At 42.2% G+C, this 24,319-nt stretch overlaps 1 protein-coding gene across 7 annotated transcripts in view; it reads left to right on the forward strand.

Annotated features, from left to right (window-relative positions):
• The window catches only part of itpr1b (inositol 1,4,5-trisphosphate receptor, type 1b), an 86,042-nt gene that overhangs the window by 38,681 nt on the left and 23,042 nt on the right, over positions 1-24,319 (forward strand). For 2 of the 7 annotated variants that reach the window (XM_071493922.1, XM_071493924.1), the window contains 12 exons: positions 5,479-5,514; positions 6,573-6,620; positions 7,455-7,587; positions 9,353-9,537; positions 16,538-16,721; positions 17,068-17,330; positions 17,983-18,183; positions 19,382-19,492; positions 20,427-20,522; positions 20,595-20,729; positions 21,228-21,335; positions 21,806-22,037. In XM_071493922.1, the coding sequence (XP_071350023.1) occupies positions 5,479-5,514; positions 6,573-6,620; positions 7,455-7,587; positions 9,353-9,537; positions 16,538-16,721; positions 17,068-17,330; positions 17,983-18,183; positions 19,382-19,492; positions 20,427-20,522; positions 20,595-20,729; positions 21,228-21,335; positions 21,806-22,037 (1,732 nt within the window). The remainder of the gene's footprint in view (positions 1-5,478; positions 5,515-6,572; positions 6,621-7,454; positions 7,588-9,352; positions 9,538-16,537; positions 16,722-17,067; positions 17,331-17,982; positions 18,184-19,381; positions 19,493-20,426; positions 20,523-20,594; positions 20,730-21,227; positions 21,336-21,805; positions 22,038-24,319) is intronic. The other 5 variants (XM_071493927.1, XM_071493928.1, XM_071493923.1 and 2 more) reach the window with 4 other exon arrangements.

The following is a 24,319-nucleotide window of genomic DNA, read 5'->3' on the forward strand; positions in this document are numbered from 1 at the left end:
ATAGTTAACTCCTTCATATCGACCCACAGATCCTGAAAAAAGTAATGGGGAAATGTAGTGTAGACTGAGTGACCAAGAAGATAGAAATGACTGTAGACTATAAAATGAAACCATTATAAAAATAAGAAATAAAAATAATTTTGACCTTAATTTTTCTAGAGCTAGGCTGTAGTTTGTAGTGTTGTTGCTTTGAATTTCATTACTTTAACTACTTTAATTACTGTAAAGTTCTTCTAATATTTTTGCTCTGGGGTAACAAAATATACAAAATATACAAATATACATCACAGATTGTCAGAATGGTATTCAATGAATTTTTAATATTTATTTATCCATTTATATTTTCTGTAATTGTAATTTCCTATCATGATGGTCTAAATGCCCTTTTAAAGTCAGCACTCTGCCCTCCATTTTTTCCTATTTATGAATCATTATTTATTTACAGTCCAAAAGTAGTTTGATTATGAAAATACAGCAAGGTTGTAACTGCAGTGTTCCCAGCTATGATGCTGCCATTTGTACCATCACACTAAATCAACACATTAACAACTTGGTAGTCTCAATAAAAACTGGCATTGTGGTATTTATTAGGGTTATTGTGTTACACTACATCACATCACAGAGTTTCTTTTTTTCTGGTCACTCAGCCCCCTTATGATGGATGGCGGTGAGAGAGCGTGTTCTTCCTCTAGGCTATTTGCCACCAGTACAAGAGCAGGTGCGAGTGTATATATAGCTGGGGATATTCCATCTAACAGATAGCTCATAACACGTGGGCCCAAGCAGACTGCATATGTGTGTGGTCATGACCTGTGGCCTTAAGGAAATGAATAAAAGTGGTTTCTCATTTCTGTTTGTGATAGTGAGTGGATCTCACAGTATGATCTTACAGTATGGGTGTGACTACAGAGGAACCGTATCACTGTCACCACTCACTGATGTCCTCAGATGAGACCTGTCCTACACAGATCTGTTTATATTTAGTTTTTTTCAAGAACGAAAAATTCTACCACCCCCCAGTAGATACTGTCTGAGTTTTAGGGCACCGTAATAGCCACAGGTCCATGTTTCTGTCTCCTCTCATCTGGACTGGTGCAGCTCTCTTTTTTCAAACCTGAAGTCAGTCCACCTACCTTTAGCCTACTCAAGTTAGCCACTGGTCTTTTGACCAACACAGTGGCTTCATACTTGTCTCTCTTCACTGGATTTGATCCCTGGTACATTTTAGTTGTATTAGTTCCTTATATACTGAAGCACAGCCTGAGATCCTGTCAGGGTCTTTTGACTATCAGGGGTGACTGAGCTTTATCGGTCTGACCCCTGACCTAAATGTCTTAGCTGGGCAACTCAGTGTAGCCAAAATTAAAACTCACATTTTTAAAGTCCTTTTCATGGTGACCTGAGCCATTTTACTCTTTTTTTTAAAACTGTGCTTGTTTTGCTTTCCTGTTATGTTTTTCTTATTTTGAGTATTTTTATTGCTTTGCTCTTTAAACTTTTTTTTTATGTAGGATAGTAATATAAGATTGGATGAAATGGTCTCAACTCGAGATTTACCTCCCAGTTCTTTTGTGGCGCTTTCAACATTAAGTTAAGCATGAGGCATTAACAGCCTCAAGTCATGGTCCACTTTCTAAGTTTTTCAGGAGCTTTTTAAAGGTGCTTTAAAGGTGCTATGGATAGATAGATCTGCTAGATAGATGTAGATAGATAGATGCTTTGTGATGTGGTTGAAAGCTTTGGAAAGAAACTAATAAGTGGGCCTTGAATTGGGATTGTTTTACTAACATTACTTGGGTCAGCACATGTTGATATTTTCTGCCTGGAAGTGGTGGCTCCTCTTGAAATCAGTAAATTTGTCAAAACTGAAAGTTCACATTGTCAGAGCAGGAGAATCTGTGGCAGCAGGAAAATAACTGAAGAGTGAAAAACAGGCAGGCGTAATCAAGGTGGTGGTGAGTGCAAAGGAAGTGAACAATGACCTGGGGAAATGGAGAAATTGTTGGAAAGGGTCTTTCCAGAGTTGCCAGGAAGCAACATGCTCTCAGTTTCTCTGTTGTGTCTTTCTTTCTTATGTTCCCTCCTTCCCTCCCTCCTCATACATGCCGCCTGGTACTGTAGCAATGGAAATCCCCGGCTTCCACAAAAGCCAAGCTGTTCTTCTCAGAGACCAGTGCTTTGTTTCATCGACTCCTCCCATTTGCAGCATCTCAAGAATGTACACATACTCCTTTAACGCCCAGCACTCGCTGTGTGTCATTCCTTCACACACACACTCGTGTGACTGGCAATACATGTGTGGATATCTTTCAGATGGAAGACAGACAGGCCAAAACCTCAGCTTCCCCTCAGCAGTAGCAAAGATAAACGGCCATGATAGCTCTTATGTAACCCCCACTACTGCTTTCTGACCTACCACAACACCCACCCAAAGGTCTCTAGGAATGAGTGCAGCTGTCAGTTTCACTACTGTTTGACAGACCCCATCGTTCTTCTAGTTGCTACTCACCAAGTCTGTGGGCTGGATTTTGCATATCCAGACAGAGTGATGAGAGAGTGGGATAAAGCAGAGTGACGGTTCACCCATTACCAGTGGTTATCTCAGTCTTCCACAAATAGAAACATGATAAAATGCGAGCCGGGGAAAAAACAAGACATGACCAGCCTGCCACCCTCATTGTCAGGCCCGATCATATCATCTAGTGCATGTGTTTGTGTTTCCATCACATGCATGTAAACTTCTTTTTGTTTGTGAGACTATGAGATGTCAAAGGGGTCAGAAGAAATCGGAGTCTCTGTCTTTTTCTGGTGATGTAATACAGTTTGCTGAGGACGGGGGCTGAGTATGTAACCCATACATGAAATGTTATTTTACGGGCTGTTTCTGGTCTGTGGTCTGTCTATCTATGTGAGGATGTGTGAACGTGTATTTACAGCTCTTTATGCTCTGCCAGCCCATCACAATCTCCTTATTATTCTGACTAATTACTGTTTGTTCAGGTAGATTACTGTTTTTCCTCCTCATGCATTTTTCCAGCCACATCCCCATCACACCTTGGACAGATATGACTCTTTTGTCCGTTCCACTTTCACTTTCTTCTCTGCCAGCACTTATCAACTTATCCAGCTGCCACTCCTATCGCTACCTCTGCCAAGTTACCTCAGATAGACTCCTTGTCCTCATTAGTCCTCCTGCCTGCTGCTGTGGGTGAAGTCAGGAGACTCCAGGTTGCTGTTTTTCCACTCCGTCAAAAGGGGGAGCTGCTGATGTTCCTCAGCCATTCACAGCACTGTCCCAGTTTCCTTAACTTAATGCTGCACGATTCTTGGGCTCCTGCCAGCTCCCAGGCAGCAGTTACATAAGAGCCAACAATTTTCTTTCTTTTTTTTTTTCCTCCTCTGTTTTCCTGGAATTTTAAACTCTCCACTGATGTGTGACCTTCAGTGGTAATTGGCAATAAAATTGCAGCAGAGATGTCTTTCTGGGGACAGGAGCAGTGGTGCACCTTGATCTAGGAAACCCAGGGTAGACAAGGGAGGGTGGGAGGGCATGGGAAAGTTGGGGTTTTGGGGCTGGGGGCAGTGAGTGTGCACTTCAGCCAAAGTTAACACCTGTTAATTGTTTGTGGTCTGCCTCTGTTACAGGGCAGAGGGCCAATCTTGTATTGTCAGCAGAGTGCTACACAAAAACCGCCCTTCTGGCCTTTTCCCTGAAGACTCGTTTTCTTTCATTATGAACAGTCAATTTCCTTTATGACTTCTCAGTGAGATGAGGTAAAGCAGTTCACTGTGTCTGACTGTTTTGGGATATGGGTTAGGGCTCTTAGTTATGTTATTCTAAACAGAGGAAACTGTTTGACCACTGGCAGCGCCTCAAGGAAAGAGCAGCGTCTATGGAGGAGTTTACAGATTTTGCTTGTCAGTGAGATCATATAACCTCTGCTGTCTCTGTGTCCACAAATGTCCGAATCTCATTGTGTTTGTTTTTTTTTTTTTTGTTTTGTTTTGTTTTTTTCTGGCATTTCCACTGTAGAGATTTTATCACACATTCTGGGAAGCATAACAAGAGGAGCCAACGCTGACAGTTACGGGGTGAAGCTGTCCAGCTGATGCATCTTTTTTGTTACACAAGAAAATTGCAGGCGAGCAGTTGACAGTAGTTAATGCTGCAAATTAGGTCAAATTACACATATGGCGCTTATTATGTTCCACCATCCAAATCACTGTTTGTTTCTGAGCTGAATTAGAAGTAGATGTTGAATGTAGCTTCAGTTACGTGTGACACATCAACCAATTTTCAGTGGAAGCCAATGTGTTGACGTAAAAGGAGGCTTGATACAGGGAAATTCCAATTAATCAGCATAAACCAACATGTCCGGGTCAGAGAGGGAGGCATATGCCCATGTTGCAGTGGGTTGCATATTTGATGTTCAGCTTCTCACAGCTGCTGCCCGCTGCGCAGTGAGATGTTGTGTGTGTGAGTGCGTATGTATAAGTATTTATTTATTTATTTATTTATTGTCAGTTGTTTAGTTTAATAAACAAATTGAATTTGAAGGCCTCTACGCTCTGTATCATCAAATATTACTTTATTCAGTTTTGTTTTAAATTAGACATTATGAAATTGAGAGATGTAATATTATTGGGCCAAGAAATTGTTTTATTTATGGTTCATTACTTCATTGCCAATTTGCAATATTTATTTTACTTTGCTCAGATTTTATAAAGGAACTGAAAAACAATGCTTTTAATTGCTGAATTGTTAAACTTGTATTGTCAGGTGCATTAGTTTGAAAAATAAAAATGTTTTTATGACCCATTGCTGCTCCATCTATACAAGCCAAAATTCACTGTTCAGAATTGAATCAGGCTTTGGGGAAAATATGATATTTATTGTGTTTATCAAAGAGCAGAGTTTTTTTTTTTTTTTTTTTTTTTACGACTGTTTTACCACTGTTGCGGAGCGCAGCAGAAAGAAACAGAATATGTTTCTATGTGGAAACACCAGGTCAAAAAGCTGCTGGATTACAAAAAATAATTCTCACGTGGCCTTTATATAAACCAATATGAGTGTGCATGTTGGTACCTAAATGACTATGCATAGCTTTGCTTTTATTGGCTCCTATCATTCTTGGTATAAATGCAGAGTCATGTAGGGGATAGGCAGCAACACTTTGCAGCAGGAGGTTAAAAGGGAACCACAAAATACTAAACACAGTGTAGCACCGTAGACAGTGGTCTATAGTGTGGTGAAGGCACAGCTTCTTTTTTCTTTTTTTTTTTGTATACAGAGCTTCTGCTTTCTTGCTTCATTAGGTTACTGCTGCTCATCATCCATGCTGTACCATTAGGCCAGTCTGACAACCCATAAACATGAGACGCGTTTCAATAAAATACTTTCCTACATACTGCTGCTACTACATAACTAATTCTACATCTTCTAACTCTGACTAACATCAGCCTTTTATTTCCAATCAGCTGGCACCTCCACCCGAGCCTGAAGTCCCTGCTGAGGTGTGTTTAAGACCCATATTAGCCTGCTGGGCGCTAATATGGGTCACTGCTGATCAGAGATCATCTGTCATGTTTATATATGAACTCCGTCCCATTACACAAGTGGCTTGGTCATTGACATCTATTTATCTAAATAGATAAGAGTCACAACCCATTCCCATGTGTTTCCTTTTACAATGACACCCCCCCCCCCCCGTACATATTGCTCCCTTTGTGGAAATGATGCTACATATCAGCCCCTGTATGTGTACTGCCTCTCACCTGTTCGCTCATCCGCTCTTCCCTCCCTCCTGCCCTCTGTTCATCTTTCCTTCCACCTCTTCATTTTTGAGCAAAGTGTCCAATTTTCAGACAGTGTGGTGGGGCACAGAGGGGCGTGGGGGGCAGGGCTGGGGGGGGGGGGGGGGGGGGGGGGGGGGTTGATGTCATGGTTGAGGTGTTTTTCCATGCCAGATTGCTGCTTGCAGTGTCTGTCAGTAGCTCATGGCTCCCTTATGTAACCTGGACAGAGCTTTTTTTTTTTCTTTTTTTTTTTTTTTCCCCTCATTCTCATGGCTTGTGTTTCTCCCCCACCGCCACCATCGTCATTCTCTTATGTAAATAATTTAGACACTTTTGCCACTGTGACTTTAAAGTAATGAGGGAGGCACCACATGCCAAAGAGTACAGTGTTTGAAATGTTCCACATTGAGCATCTGAGTTTTATAAGCCGAGGAAAAATTTGTGTTGACGCAAAAAATTTAGATGTTTGAGATCTAATGTATCAAATGAACTTTTTCTATATAGGTATGTGATGTTTTATGTCAGTCCACCCCTGCACAAAGTCTTGCATGATTTGATTTTGACTCGACCTCACATCTCTCCTCACACAGCCACTTCCCTCTTAACTGCATGAGCTAATTTACACCCAGTTTCTTGCATGCTAGTAAAGTAACTAATTTGCACTGTATTAACACCCTGTTTTGTTTTCTAATTTCTTTTCCAAATTTTCTTTCCGACCTTTTTGTTTATTTATTTTCTTATTTTATTGCTTTCTGCTAACTCACCTCACCTTAAAGGAGCTTGATCCCAACCAGCCACAGAAGCAACTGGAGGATCACAGGAGGGTAGGTACTGAGTTTGGTTTGCTGTGCTCCGCTCCAGGCCTCCACCTAATTGGTGGTCGACAACTGATTGACCGACCGTCGTGAGGCCCTCACAGTCACACTGCTTCCCCAGCATGGCACTCACTCACTAACTCCCCTGTCAGTTACGTGATATGTAACATGTGAGGCAGACCAACAGATGGACGGTAACTTTGAGCGTTCATCTTGTCTTTGAGGGGCTATGTCGTTGTTTGGCCCAGAGGGAGCATGTGGGTCACTGTGCTCCACTGATTTACACCAAAACCAATATGGGGCAACACTGAATGTCAGCATATGTTGCGATGGGAGAGGGCATAGCGTGGCCTTTGAACATGACTGACTGAGATCAGAGGGCAAAGGTCAAATAAGAAGTCATTCCACAGGGGTTATCTTGTTATGTCTTCAAGTCTATGGCACTATTTGTGAATTTATTGTTTATTTCTATTCACACAAAAATTCTGTACAATTCTAGTCATGAATATCTTTTATTTAATTCACTTGAGCAGCTGTAAAAGAGTCAAAATAGTATGAAGAACAAAGGGAAGAGCTCTCAAATGGAGCAAATGTAATCTGAAGAGATAAAGAATTACAGGTTTTCTTATATGCAATCCTGTAACCTTTCAAAGCCTTTTACTTTGAACTTTCAGATGTGATACACCAAACTATTAGTGTGACTAAGTGTACTCTTGCATTATTGTTGCAATCTTGTACTGTTACATTAGCACAGTCACTCTGACTCTGGGCTCCAGCTCCATTTCTGTGACATGGTGTTGCTGTAACTGGACTCCATCTCATAACGTCTATTTTCACTTATAGGGAGAAGCTCTGCGGCAGATCTTGGTTAATCGATACTATGGGAATGTCAAACCTGGCCAGAGGAGAGATAGCCTCACAACCTTCAGCAACGGTCCTGTCACTGGTCCTGGAGCGCAGGGAAAATCACCTACAGGTGTGTGTGTGTGTGTGTGTGTGTATGTGGGTGGGTGTGTATACAGTATCAGTGTGTTTATAAGGTTTTCTCATAAAGATAAGGGTAAGATTTCCTCTGGGAAACTGGGTCAGTACAGTGCCAAGCCAGGCGTACAGCTCTAAAAATTCAACATTAAAATAGTTTGTATTTAGTGGCTGTCAGCTGCTATAGGCAGTCAGGAACAGAAATAAAAAATCTTAAAGACAGGAGACACCAGAAATGTTTAAAAATATTTTTTATTTAAGTCAGTCAAATGCTCATACCTAGATTAATGATCTTCATGATAATTTAGTTAGAATTAAGATTCTATCAGTATAGATATGGAGTTTCTACAGTGCAGTATACAGCACACAAATCTTAGCAATACAAGGCTGTTTCTGCTTTTTTATTTTGTGTTTTTTTTATTATTAAGTTTGGTGGTACATTCACAAACTCTTTATAAGCAGATGTTGCTCTGACAGTACATCTGTTCAGAATTATCATCTGTAATCAAAGTTTTGCCAGTTGTTTGATCTGGTGCTGGGTTAAAATTAAAAATCATTACAGGAATATTCACAGAAAGTGTTCCACTGAGGCCGGAAATGTTTGTGTTTTAGTAACACAGATTACAAAGAATAGTCAAAGTGACACAAGTCACTGACAGTTTCCACTATTTATCAGTAAACAGGAGGTTTACTGATAAATAGTGAGCCGACAACGCCCACCTGGACCACAGCTGTAGGCTTTTTGTGCATTAGGTTCATATATTTGTACTGAAAACAGTTGTAATTACAACCTGAAATGATCTCTCCATCCATTCGACTCAAGTGAGACTGACATTCAGAAATTGAACAGATTTTCCTAACTGACATTTATTCATTGCAGCGAGTTGCTCCGTGTCTCTCATCACAGATATGACTCATCGTTCGTCTCTCATGCTTCAGAGCAGAGAGAAAAAAAATGGAGATCTTATTCACAGCCATGGCCTTGTACTCCCTGTAAGCCCTTGGACCTTGGCTCTGCTACTGAGCATACCGGCTCTCTCCTCAGCATAACGTAGGCCGTGTTGTTGCCAGGCGACCAGAGAGCCAAGCTCTGTCTAGAATGGGATGTGTTGTTGATTCAGTGGCTCGCCCAGCCAGAGATGGCTCTGATGGGTGCTGTTATCTCACCACCACTGCTTCACTGGCTGGCTGTGGTAGTCCAGCAGCAGCAGCAGTGGCGGTTAAAGAGTCTCCATGGATTAAAGACACATCTAATATTGTTTTGTTTTTTTCTGCGTAGTGGTTCGATGGGTAGAAAACATACCTGTGCCTTATTCCATGTATCACAAATATCCTCTGGACTCTTCATTAAAGCTTCATGTGATAATAGCATCTCACTGATCACTGTTTGTGTAAAAATGAATAATCCTTGGGAATATAGGTGCAGTGTATGCCTTGCTTGCAGCCCTCTCAGTTTCATTGGGTTCGATCCATAGAGGGGAGGTGGCAGTTTGCATTGCTGTCTAATGCAGTTGTGTTTGTACTAAATTATTACATTAGTAAGCTATTACTAAAAATAACACTACCTTATTTTGTGTGGCGGCAAGTACCAGATATGAATGCAGTGACTTAGGTTCTGGATAAAGGCCTCCATCCAGCTCCAACTCTTATGTATTTAATAATAGAAAATGATAATACATTGTGACCCATGCTGTATTATATAACCTACCTGAAATCTCAATAAAACAGTATTAATGTACCTGATAATCATTTCACCACAGTTGTCAGCTCTGGTGTCGGAGGTCGTGGGGAGCTGAGTTTGGCTGAGGTCCAGTGCCACCTGGACAAAGAGGGGGCTTCTGATCTGGTCATTGACCTCATCATGAACGCTACCAGCGACAGGATCTTCCAGGAGAGCATACTGTTAGCCATTGCACTGCTAGAGGGTGGAAACACAGTCATCCAGGTAAGTGGGGGTCACTGGGTTCAAGAGTACATGGTGCAAACAGGGCAGCAGAGGGTGGGTGTGAAGTGTTAATGAGGTCCAGCACTCACACGTCTTTCCTACAAATAAATGCAGCTACTAAAGGCATTCCCTTCAGAGAGGCATGAGCAGAATCTCAACAAGGGGATCTTATCTCAGGAGTTCAACGCTGTGGTGTCAAGAATTTTAGTTATTACCCTGGAGCTGCGCTCCTGTCAGCAGAACGAAATGAAGTGATTGCAAATGACTTCAAATGGGGAAAGGAAAGACACTCAGTTCTAAGTGTAGCATCCGGGGCGCGTTGTGAAAGCGAGAGTTCACAGTCAGGTGCAGAAAGTATTCTGACATGTTTGTTGAACTTATTGACATTTTGAGTTGGGGGAGAAAAAAAAAGTGAAAGTGAGTCTGGGCACTGGATAGAGGGAGGACAAACGGAGTCAGAAAGGAAGAGGCACAGTAGTCCGCTGGGAGAGGTCCAAGCTGTGCAGCCAAACACGTCATCGTCTCCCCACAGCCAGCCAGGGGTTGCTAAGGCAACGCTAACTCTTTGCGAACCTCACAGCAAGCAAGTTGAGAGTGTAGAGAGCTGCTGTGTTTGCAACTGCATTATTTCAGCTTTGCAGGGTGCCGTGTGTGTGTGTGTGTGTGTGTGTGTGTGTGTGTGTGTGTGTGTGTGTGTGTGTGTGTGTGTGTGTTTGTGTGCGTGTGCATGCATTTACTAGAGTATATGTATGCATATCTTTGTGAGTGTGTGCCGCTTGTAGGCTGTCTACAAGTGTATTCTGGTTTTGAGGTTTGTGTGTGCGTGCTCTTGTGTGTTGTCTTGCATAAACGGCCTGTTGCATAATAGGCTCCTATTTGCATAGTGTTGTTACCTGACAAGGCCTGATTTCCCAGAGTGTACACAAAGGCACTCACATGACTCCTGTTACATAAGCTGCTGCCTCCCTGCCTGGGTGAATGACGCCCTGAGCCACGGGCCTCCTAACATTCCAACTGGACTCTGAACTGGGTCAGGCTTTGCTGGTGGAAAGGGGGCAATAAAAGGGACAACCCCTTGGAGGGCCCAGGAGAGATCAATAGATTTCAGTAGCTCTCTGGTGCTACCTGAGGAAATGCTACTCCCCACAGCTTCCCTCAGGGAAGAGCCATTTATATGACTTATTGACTTGGCTGTCATTGTCATCTGCTGATTGACCTTTTTGAGGTCAGGGCGTGATGATGAAGCTCAGTGTCCACTGCTGAGAGTCACCCATAGCATGTGTTTTGCACTGGGTGTGGATCTTATTTGTTTGTTTTGTGCACCCCAGGCCATTGTAAATGTTTGCAAAGTTTCTTTGTATTGTTTGAGTCACAGCTCTGAATCTAAATGTCACATATATTATAATAAAAGAGCTTGCTTAGGTTGAAGATTTGAGACATGAGTTGTGTTATTGTAAAATCTAGGTAACTTGCACCAAAGTTATTTGTGAATCTACAGCCTCTAACTCCTACTGTAACAAGACGGATTTTCCTCTGCTGGCAGAAAAGAACCTCAAAGTGAATTTGATAAGCTGATTAATTAATGGCATAAAGAAGAACGAGGCACAATTATACAGAAGCTTCTTGTTTCAAAATTTAAAGTTAGGTGTTTTTCTCCGTCTTTGGCATGATACTGGGACAAGTGAGCTTTGTTGAAGGCTCATGTATGGTCCAGAGAGAATTTTCAACATATCAGCAGATGCATCACATTTCCCTGTCTTACATAACGATGGGTTGCCTGCCCCCTTTTTAGGACAGAAGGGTTCTTGTTGTCTAAATGAAAAGCAGGACAAAAACATGCCCACAGATTTCTCCAAGCAGTGTGTTTGTTTGTTTTTGAGGTAATCTGGGGTCGTAGCCTAGCCAACAAAATTTCTGGGGGAAAAAGCAAGTATAAGAGATGGAAAGCTGTTGGTTTCCTTCAGAATGAATTCATCCAAGGCCCACAGCTAGACTTGATATGGCAGTGCTGGGGGACAGGGTAAGTGTGTTAGCTTGTGAATACAAAAAGATAATAATAAATCAACTATTTATAAAAAAAAAAAAAACTAAAAAAAAAAACTATTTAAAAGCTCCTTGGATTAGCTGTAAAATGCACCGTCACAAAGCTGAAGATGTTTTTTTTTTCCTGAGTACATGAAAAACTGCCTATTAATAGATGTGTGGTTCTCACAGGATGGTAATGCTACAAACATATGATGATCTTATAGATTATGATGCATTGCTGCAGATGTAGACCAGATTATGTAGACCATAAACATCTGCAGCAGGAAAATGCAACATACACAGTAATGCAACAGTAACATTAATCCAAAAACATCATATATATTAGGGAATAGGGAACATTTTACTGCACAATACATTTGAGTATATTTTGCTGATAATACTTACATAGGTTTTGAATGCAGGTCTTTTCACAGTATGGTATTAGTATGTTTATTTAAGTTAAGGATCTGAATACTTCTTCCACCACTGCTCAGCACACAGCCTTTTCCTGGCTTTCCCCTTGCATCATGTGAAGAGTAACGCAATGAACAGCCCCCCTTTGCGTTCCCTCCTTCAGAGATGTTTACCTTTTGGCCAAAATAATTAAGGGACTTCGTCATGACTCCACATACTGGAACATCAGGTGAAGAAAATTAAAGTCTCACGAACTGAGTTGAAAGATTCAGGCCTATCTTGTTTATCCTTTTATTAAATCTTAATAATTGCATTTGTTGGGTTGTTTGGCTGCATCCTTTAAAGTCACAAACATGTTGCTCAAAGACTAGCAGACTTCAGTGTCTCCCACACATCTGCTTGTCTCACATTATACTTTTTTGCCCGTTTACCTGTAAAAATCCTCTTCATTAATCACCCAAAACATCTACAGTCACAGAAAGATCTGGATCTGTTAGTAGAAGTCAGAAAACTGAAAATCTCACCCAGCATCAATCATTGAGTCATAAGAGACTGTCTGGTTCTGCAGAGATACCATACCTCTGAACAGTAAAGATCACACTGCGCCTCATCGACATGCAGCCACTGGCGGGTGAACAAGAAATCTTTTTGATGCAATCTCAGTGCTTGCTTTAAACCTAAAGGGTTTTTTTGTAATTGCTTATCTATGTATCTTCCAATGCCCTGAAAATAATTCAGAAGTGGTTTGTTCAACACGTCATAACTCAAATGCAAGCTTCTTTGAGGGGGTGCAACTCTCATGTTTAGCAGCCATGTAATAGAAGTGGTAAAGTGAGAATAATGTGTGTTCACTCAAAATACAGTTACAACAAGAACCCCTGTAGTATGGTGCCAGCGTTTTAAATAAATTAATTAAAACTTGCTTGAATGACACTCTACTTATAGAACGATGCACAGATGTCAAACATGAATTATGGACCTACATAACTTCCCATAAATAACCTCAGCTGCATAGAACATCATGGACTACATAACATGTTGTGTGACACGTATGCTCACATCCTCCAGGTTGTTGTTCAGTGATACTGTGACACTGCAAGTGTAATTCAAGCCAGACACATAGCTCACATAATGTATCATGGCATAAAACGACAGTCTCGCACACTCGTCTGTATGCCCCATTAGCGCAGACACACACACACACACACACACACACACACCAGGATATACTTAGAGGCTAGAAAGCTTATTCCAAAAACAGCCCTGAGAGAGAGAGAAAGTGTGTGTTATGTAAGAGAAGAAGTGTAGAAGCGCCGCTCCTCGCAGCCCACCATCCATCTACTCAGCACTGCCTTCATGACCTCAGATCCTTAACTGTCACAGGAGCAAACAGGTGCCACCGCTCTTACTCAATAGGCTTGTTGTGACACGCCGCCACACCACTCACAGCCCCTTCTGAGCATGATTTACCCCCACCCCCCACCCCTGCTTGGTTCAAATTCACTTTATAGCTACCTCTTGGAAAGCTTTAAAAAGATTCTGCAAAGTGAGTTTCCAGGCATCAGCATCATCAACATACCAGTTCTCCTCTAACTGCAGAGTGGGCAGGGGATTCTCCTTTTAAATCCCAGTTTATAGTTTATGGAAGTTTAATTGGCTCAATCCTGCTCTCTGCAGCTCTTGTTGTTGCTGAAGTCGCTGGATTCATTTTAGACTTTTCTTGGCTCGTTGCCTGTGAAGAATCCTGAGAACACGTATTTCACTTTGATTTCAGCCCCCTATGTTGTCACAACTTCAAAGCGCAGATCTCCTTAGTTACCAGCTGAGCGGTGGAAGAGCACCACACCGAAACTCCCCAATAAGCACAGATGTGGCTTTGTCACTCACCAAGGTGTCAGGCTGGAAAGGCAGGAGATGGATAAAAAGAAAGAGAGAGCTGGTGGTATAAACAGGGCTTACATAACTGGCCCGTGTTGATGCCAGGAGCCGGGGTGGCAGCTGACAGGGAAGGGAGGGAAAAATGGAAGTGCAGAATAATCAGAAAGGAGGTCTCATTGTGCCGCCATGTTAAATCTGTAGAATAAGAGAGTGAATTATGAGTCGACCTAAAACCTTCTGTGACTGACAGCGGCAGGATCAGCACAGCTCCCAGGAGGCTTAATGGCTCTGTCGTGGGACACGCAGCAGGCTAAGCCGCCTCGGGGGAAAAGTTGAGGCTGATTGGCTGACTGATCATTTTCTTTAAAAAATGACTCAGCAGTTAGTGAGGAGATCTGGGGGCAAAATTTGGTGGGGCATCTTTGAAATCAGACTTTTCACATAACGTTTTCTCTCACCAGCTCTAACAGGAAGTGGAGTGACATTTTAAACGCAAAAAGTACAGCATGGAAATGTGGCTGGACTTGTACTCTTACTTACTGACTACTGACCATTTATTTATGAATTAATAAATAACATATAATAATAAATAAATAATGAATAAATAAATTATTTATTTATTTATTAAATTATTAATTGGCTGACTGTTTCCTGAGTGATCGATTAGAAATATAGTAGATTTAATGTAAACACTCTGAGAAACCAAATCCTGCAAGGTTGGATGCTGGGTCTAGGTGGCTGGGGTTGGGCCAGTGACTGCTTTGTTGTGACATCACAAAGTTCCAGAAGTCCTGACAGCTGGTTTTAAGTCAGACTTGTAAAAGAGTATATGTTTTCTAAACAGAAGAAGCTATACATTAGCTCTGCCTAAATGAAATACGGTCTGATAAATACAGTCAAAATGACAAAACTGTGATTTACTCCATTGGCATCAGTTTTAATGGTCATGTCAGTCATGAGGACTATTTGATATGGTAATCTTGTAAAGCTGCTATCCTAGAGCTGTTGTCTGTGTCTGGAGAAGTTGGCCTGCTTGCATAAGTCTGACTCGTAATCAGATCACTATCAATGAATGACCCTCTCTCTTGTCAACAACATGATGTTAACAGCTTGAAAAACAAGCAAGAACAAACTGTTGCATAAAAGAGAGCAGGAAAACAACTTAGGTTTGTTAATGCATTAAGTGTTCTGTGTCCCTCAGGACTTGAGTCAGGTGACTGCAGAAGTTTTCACTAAGTCATTCTCACTGTTTCATGTTTTTTCAAAAGTTTTTTATGCAGATAAAATCACATATGTGCTGTTCAGTGCACTTGCATGTTGTCTCACTATTGACATGTCTTTCCCCTCTTTCTGAAACTTAACTAAGTTGAGCTAAACCTGGAAAGAGTCTTATATAACAGGCTTTCAAAACTGCCCCAGAATCTATGTATGTGATAACTCCTGCTTGCGTTGGACCCCCCCCCCCCCCGTCCCTCCTGCCTCTCACACCACACACTCACTCCGTGCCGTTCTGGCACTAAAAAGTAGGGCAGGGTTTTCCTCTCTCCCTTTCCCTCTTTCCACTGCTCGCCCTCCGTGGGCTGATGTAACAGTGTTAGAGCCAAGGCGCTGTGTGCCCTCACTGTAACCACTCAGCTGATTACAGGTCTTATGTAAGGAGGGATTATCGAGAGGAAAATGGGACAGAACATATGAGCCTGTTGAAGAAAAACAACAGCTACATGCACACAGGGCCCTTTGTGAAGTTCCTATAGGCAGAACATTTCCTTCCTTAGCTTGACTTCAAAAACCTCTCACTCACGCTGGAGCAAACTTTCACTCTTGCATAGTTGAAAAGCTCAGAAAAGAAGAAATCTGTGTGGTCCGTTGCAATCACACAAATGTGGTTTTTATTGCAGCACAAGTTAGCCCAATTTTGTGAATGTGTTGCTACATGTGTGTTTGTGTTTGTGTTTGTGTGTGTGTGTGTGTGTGTGTGTGTGTGTGTGTGTGTGTGTGTGTGTGTGTGTGTTTACCCGCAGGTGTTAATGTGCTGCGTTGCCATGCATTTTGTTTATGCACATGCACACTTGTACAGTAGATGCATGTGCAGCAGGGTGTGGGGACTGGCTGTGTGGCTGCGTCTCTGTGTCTGAATGCATTTTAGTTTGCATGTAAATCCCAAATCCTTTGTCTTTATTTTAGCTGTTCCTTGTCCCTTTGTAAGTGTTAACACCCAGTCCACAGAGTGCCAGAACTGTGTTGTGCCCGAGGGGGGGGCAGAGAGCAGATGGTGTAAAATCAGGTGAGCATGATGTGGCCTTGCAGCATGTTTTCCTGTCACTGTGAGAGGAGGCTTATGTAACTGTGTCTCACCAAACCTCTGGCTCTCAGCACTGAGTAGAAACCTTGAGAGTCAATAAGACAATGATAAGAGGTATACGAGGTTATTAAATGACAAATGTCTTCAAACACCTTGAAGCCTTTGTTCTCTGATTACAATTAATTTTGGAAAGAAACATTGCTGATGTTAAGTTGAAAGTGGACCAACTTGAATCAGCATTTTGGCAGATCATTAGTTCATAAAAAATTAAGAGTGGTGTGCAAAGTGGTGTGTGATGAGTGTAAGACTTGAATATTGAAAAGTGAAACACCAAAAGTGAAAACACACATTGTCCTCTTCCTTCTCCCTATTTCTCTTCAGCGGTCGTTCTTCCAGCGTTTAACAGGAGACAACAAGTCCGAGAAATTCTTCAAGGTGTTTTACGAGCGCATGAAGCTGGCTCAGCAGGAGATCAAAGCCACTGTAACAGTCAATACAAGTGACCTGGGCAGCAAGAAGAAGGATGAGGAGCCACCAGACAAAGACACGCCAGCACGCAAGAAAGGTGAGGGGTCAAGAGTGCAGGTGACCAACATCATATTCTTGAGGGAATCAAACCTTACACTATTAAACTAGAAAACTAAACCTCTCTTGATGTCTCTGCACTAAATGCCCGTTTTTTTGAAACACAACTTCATTTATTTAGTTTATTTATTCTTTTGTATTCTCTAATTTAAGACAGTGTGTGGTCATAAAATCTTTTTCTTAATCAAAATATCTCTATGCATGTGAATTAATGATTATAAGAGTCACCACATGAATTTATGACTCTTTATATGAACGTTGTTGATAACACTGTGTCTTGTCTCCAATGGTTTGTGTTTGACTCAATTCCCTGTGTCTGTGGTTAGTCAAAGACATGCCGGTGGTGGCAGTGGTGACCGAGGAGGTGAAGGAGCAGCTGGTGGAGGCCTCTGCCGTCACCAAGAAAGCCTTCACCACCTACCGTCGCGAGGCTGAAGCCGAAGAGCATCAGGCGGCCGCGGACGGCACTCCCGTCCCGACCACTGATAAGGGCCAGGAGGAAGGCGAGATGAGCGGCATCATCACCATCATGCAGCCCATCCTGCGCCTCATGCAGCTGCTCTGCGAGAACCACAACAGAGATCTGCAGGTCAGCCAGTGCACCCCAGCCCCTCCTCCCCATGACATGTTAACATTTCCTGACCTGTGTTCTGAATTTCAATCACCACACTCAGTTATACAGAAATGAAACCGTGTTGAAAATAGGCACCATTTGCAGAACTTCCTGATGCAGCCGTTTCCATATCTGGGCTGTCTTGGTCTGGTTTCACTATGAGGAGTGTGTTGGTGTTTAGTAATGGCTAGCCCCCACCAACCCAGACAGAAGACTTCCTTCTTGCATTGATTCTGTTTATACCCCAAACTGAGGCAGGCCCTCATCAAATGATCGCTGGCTCGTTGCTGAATCATTCTGTCTCACCTATCCTGACCCAGCGTGGGTGGCAGATATCGATTTACCGCTAGCAATGGAGCACAGATGATCAGTTCACTGAGATGTTTCTGCTCCTTCCAAAGACATCAGTGCAGTAATTGTCTGTCTGCTGTATAAGCTTGCATGCTTAAAAAAGAGACACAAGTACAACAAGCCACCAGATTCCCTGAGTAGAAGCTTAAAGGAGCTTCAGTTATTCTGCTCCCTTATTTGTAGTTTTAATGACAAAAATATATCACACTGCCCAAGTGCATGGGAATATGATATACTGTACCTAATGAGTCTTTATTTGATCTCCGTCCATCCCCAGAACTTTCTGCGCAACCAGAACAACAAGAACAATTATAATCTGGTGTGTGAGACTCTCCAGTTCCTGGACTGTATTTGTGGCAGTACAACAGGAGGACTGGGCTTGCTGGGGCTTTACATCAATGAGAAGAATGTAGGACTCATCAACCAGACTGTGGAGAGCCTGACTGAGTACTGCCAAGGTCCCTGTCATGAGAACCAGGTGATACACGTGCACACAGAACGTGACTGAAGAAAATGTGCTCATAACAGTATATTCAGTCTCGGGTTTGTCTGTGTCGTCATTCATTTTACCTGACTGTGTAAAGCTTTTTCTCGTATGGGTTGTCAAATGTGGATTTCTTCTAGCGCTTCATCAGATTAGCTTCAGTTTACGTCAGAGTGACCTTTTCATTTTAGTAATCAGATGGCGGTTTTGTTTGGGTGGTTCTGTAATTAGTCTTCAGCGTTTCACTTTTCATGCCCAGCAATGCACTGGAGCTACGCAGTCACTCGTCTTTCCACAACGCAGACCTGATGCTGGCAGACTCGCTGTGTTTGTAAATGTCCTGGATTAGCATCGCTTGGTCTTCTCACATGATGGTGATGAGACCTGCTGCTCTGGGTTCATTGTATGGCAAGTGTGAAACTGGCATGACTAATAAGCAAGTGGCTAAATGCAGTTGCTGTTTGAAAAGATTTCAGTTCCTTGAAACCGTGCTAGAGACGGCACTGCCAGACTAAACAAAGCTCTTTGTTCATATCTACTGAGGGATGGGAGCTGGAATTATTTTTGTTCATGTTTTGTTTGTGTGGTATTAAGTATCTTTAAATGGTAGCAGCATACTTGCTCCAAACCATTGTTTACCAAAAGCCATTGTTTAGTTTTGGGTGTGGCATGTTTGCAAGATAAACAGTAATTTATACATTACAAAGCCAATATTTATACAACCTGACCAATAATTATAAAATGTGACCCATCTCTTCAGCACTTGACTGTGCTGGCTGGGTAAACTTAAAGGAATTTGAGCAGTATGGGGCAGCACACAGGGGAAAAGGCCAGTTTATCAAATATTTAATTATTTGCCTGATACTATTCAAATCTGGCATGAGCTTTTAAGTCAGATTGATCAAGGCTCAGTTAACCACAACTGAAAAAACACCATTTTATCACCCCAATCTTCTAAACACTCAGCTTGTCGATGGATTTTACTGTTATTCAGACACCAGTTGGAGGATTGTGAGATGACTGGTCAACATGAGGTCCTTTGAATCACTGGAGAAGAGGCCATGATTTTCCAGTCAGCACTCAATAAATAAACACAGCATATTTTTTCTCTCCTCTTGTTATTTGAAGTGTACCTTTTTTTTTGTTTTTACAATTTTTGCAATATATTTTTTTTATTTCATTTGTTCCTCAGAACTGCATCGCCACTCATGAGTGCAACGGTATTGACATCATCATTGCTCTCATCCTCAATGACATCAACCCCCTTGGCAAGAAGAGGATGGATCTGGTGCTTGAACTCAAAGTGAGTGATTATTGGTGTCATCACTGGAGAAGGGAAAAAAACTCTTTGAAATAGATGTAGCGTTACACAGCAGGTTCAGTTTTCTTTTCAGATTGTTGGTGTATTTATCTTATTCCTCTGGAAAACTTGTTGAGGAGACACTGACTTCGTTAAAACACACTAGAGATTAAGGCAGCACAGTGGTGCGGTGGTTAGCACTGTCTGAGAAGGTTCTGGGTTCAAACCCGGCACCTGGGGCCTTTCTGTGTGGAGTTTGCATGTTCTCCCTCTGCCTGAGTGGGTTCCCTCTGGGTACTCCGGCTTCCTCCTACAGTCCAAAGAAATGCACAATTAATTGGCGATTCTAAAGTGCCCATAGGTGTGAATGTGAGCATGCCTGGTTGTTTATCTCTACATGTTAGCCCGGTGATGGGACTGGCGACTGTCCAAGGTGTACCCTGCCCTCGCCCCATATCAGCTGAGATTGGCTCCAGCCCCCCTGTGACCCTATAAAGATAAGTAGTGTAGATTATGGATGGATGGACGCTAGAGATTAAAATTAGTGAGAGTTCTAAAACATACACATCAGACTTGACATTCAAATCCATCCAGGGAGAGATTGGTCATCAAACTGCAAAGTTATTGTACTAATTATATCACTGACAGCAACCCTGAAAAAAACTGCCAGACGATTGTGATCATGGTCACAACCCAGTGTTAGGAGATATTTGCACTTTTCTATTTTGAGCCACCATGTCCTTCAGTCAGTGATTTCCTGCGGTGATAATCTCTAGAGAAAAGATAGCCAAAGTAAGAACACTCACAGTTGGATTTCCCCTTTAATGGTCGTTGATTTGCTGCCTGTGTTCAGTCAGGAATGATGAATGAGGTGGAGAAAATGGACCTGAGTTGATTGTGTCTGTGCTGTTATCTGTGCCCTCTCATCCTTCTGTAGAATAATGCCTCCAAGCTTCTTCTCGCAATCATGGAGAGTCGCCATGACAGTGAGAACGCAGAGAGAATACTGTACAACATGAGGCCTAAAGAGCTGGTGCGTATGACATCATTCAAGTCATCACATCAGTATTAAGCGGATGTTAGCTGACAGTCTGTATTCTTGCAGGTGGAAGTGATAAAGAAGGCCTACATGCAGGGGGAGATAGAGGTGGAGGAGCCGCAGGAGGGCGAGGATGGGGAGGAGGAGCACTCTGCATCTCCACGCAATGTTGGCCACAATATCTACATCTTGGCACATCAAGTAAGCCATCAGCAGAGACAGTCACACCCATGAGTAAATGCTGTAGCCCATGCATACATTGCATTCATGACCAGTGGATATTCAATGGCTTTACTGTTACTGTGTGTCTGTGTCATTTCCCGTGGTTGCTGAAGACATGTGATTCTCACCATGACACACTCATGTCCTCTTTTTCAGCCCTCAGGCTGTGCACAGCTCAATAGCAGGGTGTCTGATGACAATTATAGTTATGCATCAATCATTGTCTGTCCACACCCTGCAGCCTTGTGGTTGAACAGACGGAACATCATGCATTCAAAGATACAGTAAATAGCGTGTAATGTGCATTGCTGGTAAATACCAGTAATTTTGCATCAGTGCTGCAGCATGTTAAGTTCAAACATGTATACAAACCTGGACCTGGATAATGATAGAAATAATCTTTGTGATGACTCTGTGTGTGTGTGTGTGTGTGTGTGTGTGTGTGTGTGTGTGTGTGTGTGTGTGTTGTGATTTCAGTTAGCCCGTCACAACAAGGAGCTTCAGGCTATGTTGAAGCCAGGGGGGACGTATGGAGAGGGGGACGAGGCTCTCGAGTTCTATGCCAAACACACAGCTCAGATTGAGGTCAGTTGTTAGGTCCATGTCTTAAATACACTGTCGATCTGCTGCTGTCATGTTTGTATTTTCATTTTCTATTCATTGAATTGCTGTTAATTTGTTCACCATAAATGTGACATCTATTCCAGGACGTCTGCATCAGCTTGAGTCGATTGCGAAATGTTTTGGTATAAAAATTGGCTTGAGGCGCGTGGTACTGTTTTGCTTGGGCTGTTTTTGAGTGTCATCCTGTACCTTTATGGTATGACTAGCAGCTTTGGCATGTTTGCACATTTTTCTGTGTGCACAAGTTGTTGGTTCGGTTTTTCAACCACCTTCACAAACAAAACAACTCTTTCATTGATATCGAAAGGTACAGTTTGTAACATTATCCAGTCAGATCATTTCAACTAATGAAACTGGATCAATATTTATTAGCTCGCTACAATGACAGGGAGTGTGTGTGACTTAGCGGCCGCTGTTGTGGTTGTGTGCAGATTGTGCGATTAGATCGCACCATGGAGCAGATAGTCTTTCCTGTGCCCAACATCTGCGAGTTCCTCACCCAAGAGTCCAAGCTGCGTGTCTACTACACCACAGAGAGGGACGAGCAGGGCAGCAAGATCAATGACTTCTTCCTGCGCTCTGAGGACCTCTTCAATGAGATGAACTGGCAGAAGAAGCTGCGAGGTACTCAAGAGGCTACTGGTAACACAAACACCGTTCCCTGTGCGTTTTTCTCCTCAACTCTTTATCTTCTAGTGCCTGGTTTACAAGCTTTCCTCATGCATCTCTCCAGGTCCCTGTTAGCCCTCCCTGAATAGACTAGAGATACCAAAGCCCCTTTCCTACATACACGCCATTATTATCAGCTCATTTGTGAGCAAGAAGTGGAGACAAAATTTCCCTACAAGTCAGTCTGGTAATTCCCCGAACTGTTCCTCCACATCTCTATTGTGATCAGAAGGCATAAACATGCGGGACACAGTGACAGAGATTTCAGTATCAAAAACAGTAGGGCAGGAAATATGAAGTATGGAACTTCTTGTTTGACTGTATTTCTGTGGTGTCTGACATGTTTGCAACACCGAAAGCACCATGGACGACCAGCTGTGATTAAAAACACAGGCAGGAATATTGCACAAACAGAAATCAGACACACAGATGTTACAGGTCTAGACTGTAACTCTCAGTTCTGCCAACCACAAACTCTCAGGTATTAGATAAAAAATCAATAGCAGGAGAGCAGAATAGTATTTAAAGAGTATTATCTTTATTAAACTATGAACTGTTCACCACACTGAGTAAAACAGGCTTTCTACATAAACACAGCACAAAACTTATTCATTTTTGGAAACATTTTGCTCCCTGTAGCTGGCAATTCAAGCACAGGGAGACAAAGTATGTGTAAAATTTCTTCTAAAATCCATCATTAAACCAGACTTTGTGAGATCACTCCCCACAAAGCCCACTGACTCATTCTGATAATTTAACTGGCTCCATGTGTGAAAGGGGCTGCACTCTGCTCCCTTATCTCTGAACCCTGGAGGGATGGAAGCGGAGAGAGCATGTAAACTTTGATAAGCAGCTTATTTAAAGTACAATATAGTCTAATTAAGTTAATAATAGAATAAGATGGACTAACAACATATTTTCTATATATTTCTGCACATTGCAAAACTGTCTTTAAATATTTGCTGTATTTTATTTGTCCATATATTTTGTGAGGAGATTACTGTGTCAGGTTCCTGTATTTTGCCTTTCTAGAAACAGCAGAAAGGTGTAGAAAGCTATGGATGGTGTGTGAAGCCTGTCCCCTGTCTGATTTATTATTTTATATATTTCTGCTTTAGTAAGAGCAAATAATTGGACAGGAAACTACAAACAGGCAGGACTGATGTGACATGAGATAAAGACCCTTGGCTGGACTCGCACTCAGATTGCACCTTAGCCACCTGAGTTAGCAGGATGCTCCAAGTCTGCCCCATAGTAATGGGATTAATGGGCCAACCTGATTTATCTGCCTGGCAGTTTTAGGTCATGTTCAGTCACACATTCTTTACTTCTGACATGCCACAACGTTACTGGAGGCCAATCAAGGCAGCGTAGGGGACAGCAGGTATGAGAACGCCAAGTCAGTAGAAACTGTTCACAGGTGACCCAGAAGCACTGATGTGTGAAATATTCAAACAATATCTCATAACTCCTCTTCGTGTTAAACTTTTGTTTTTACTAATCTTAAATACCACAGTCTTGCAGGCCAGAACACAATTTTAAGTTTCAGGTCCCTGTTGACCTCCTGACTGATTCTCTGTCAGCGAGCGCAGAGAAGTGACCGCTCCCTTTGTTAAGTTTAGCAGCATGTTGTGGCCTCTCCCATGGTCAGGCCTGGGGGAAGATGGTTTGTCTATAGTGTGAAAACACGTGACGACAGCCACCTCTCTCCTATCTGAATGAATCAGCACAGCTGGAGACCATATTGTTCCGCTGGTGCTAACCACTTGTCATGAATATCGTGACTTCTGTTGCTAAAAGCCCCCACCCACAGTCTCTTCTTCTTTCTCTGATGAACTGCAGAGCCCAAAATAGTATTGGTCATGCATGTATGCATGCAAATCCATGTGTTTTTACTCTTCTAAAAGTAGAAAATCATTTAGTGTGTGTGAAATGTACCCAACAGTTGGTTTTGTGTAGTAAGTTTAAGTTTTGCCTGATTTTACCCTTCAAAGATAGTCCTTTGATTATAGTTTTGATGCTTAAAATGGTACTTAAAACCACACAGACCCCTTTCTGATGTTTCACCCCAAATTTACTACTTTTTTCAAATTACCAAAATAACCCAACACCCAACAACCCAAGTCTGGTCGGAAAAAAAAAAAAAAAAAAAAGTGAGGGAACATGACAGATGTTTGCCAATGAGTTATTTATTTTAAACCAAGCACGAAACAAAATCTCTCGCCATAGCAACCCATACATCCACATTGGATGAGTCCACACCCCACAAATTACAT

Source organism: Trachinotus anak, unplaced genomic scaffold (assembly GCF_046630095.1).
Source record: "Trachinotus anak isolate AG129_WGS33_773 ecotype Australia unplaced genomic scaffold, CSIRO_AGI_Tana_v1 ptg000013l, whole genome shotgun sequence".
In the NCBI taxonomy this organism is placed as follows: Eukaryota; Metazoa; Chordata; class Actinopteri; order Carangiformes; family Carangidae; genus Trachinotus; species Trachinotus anak.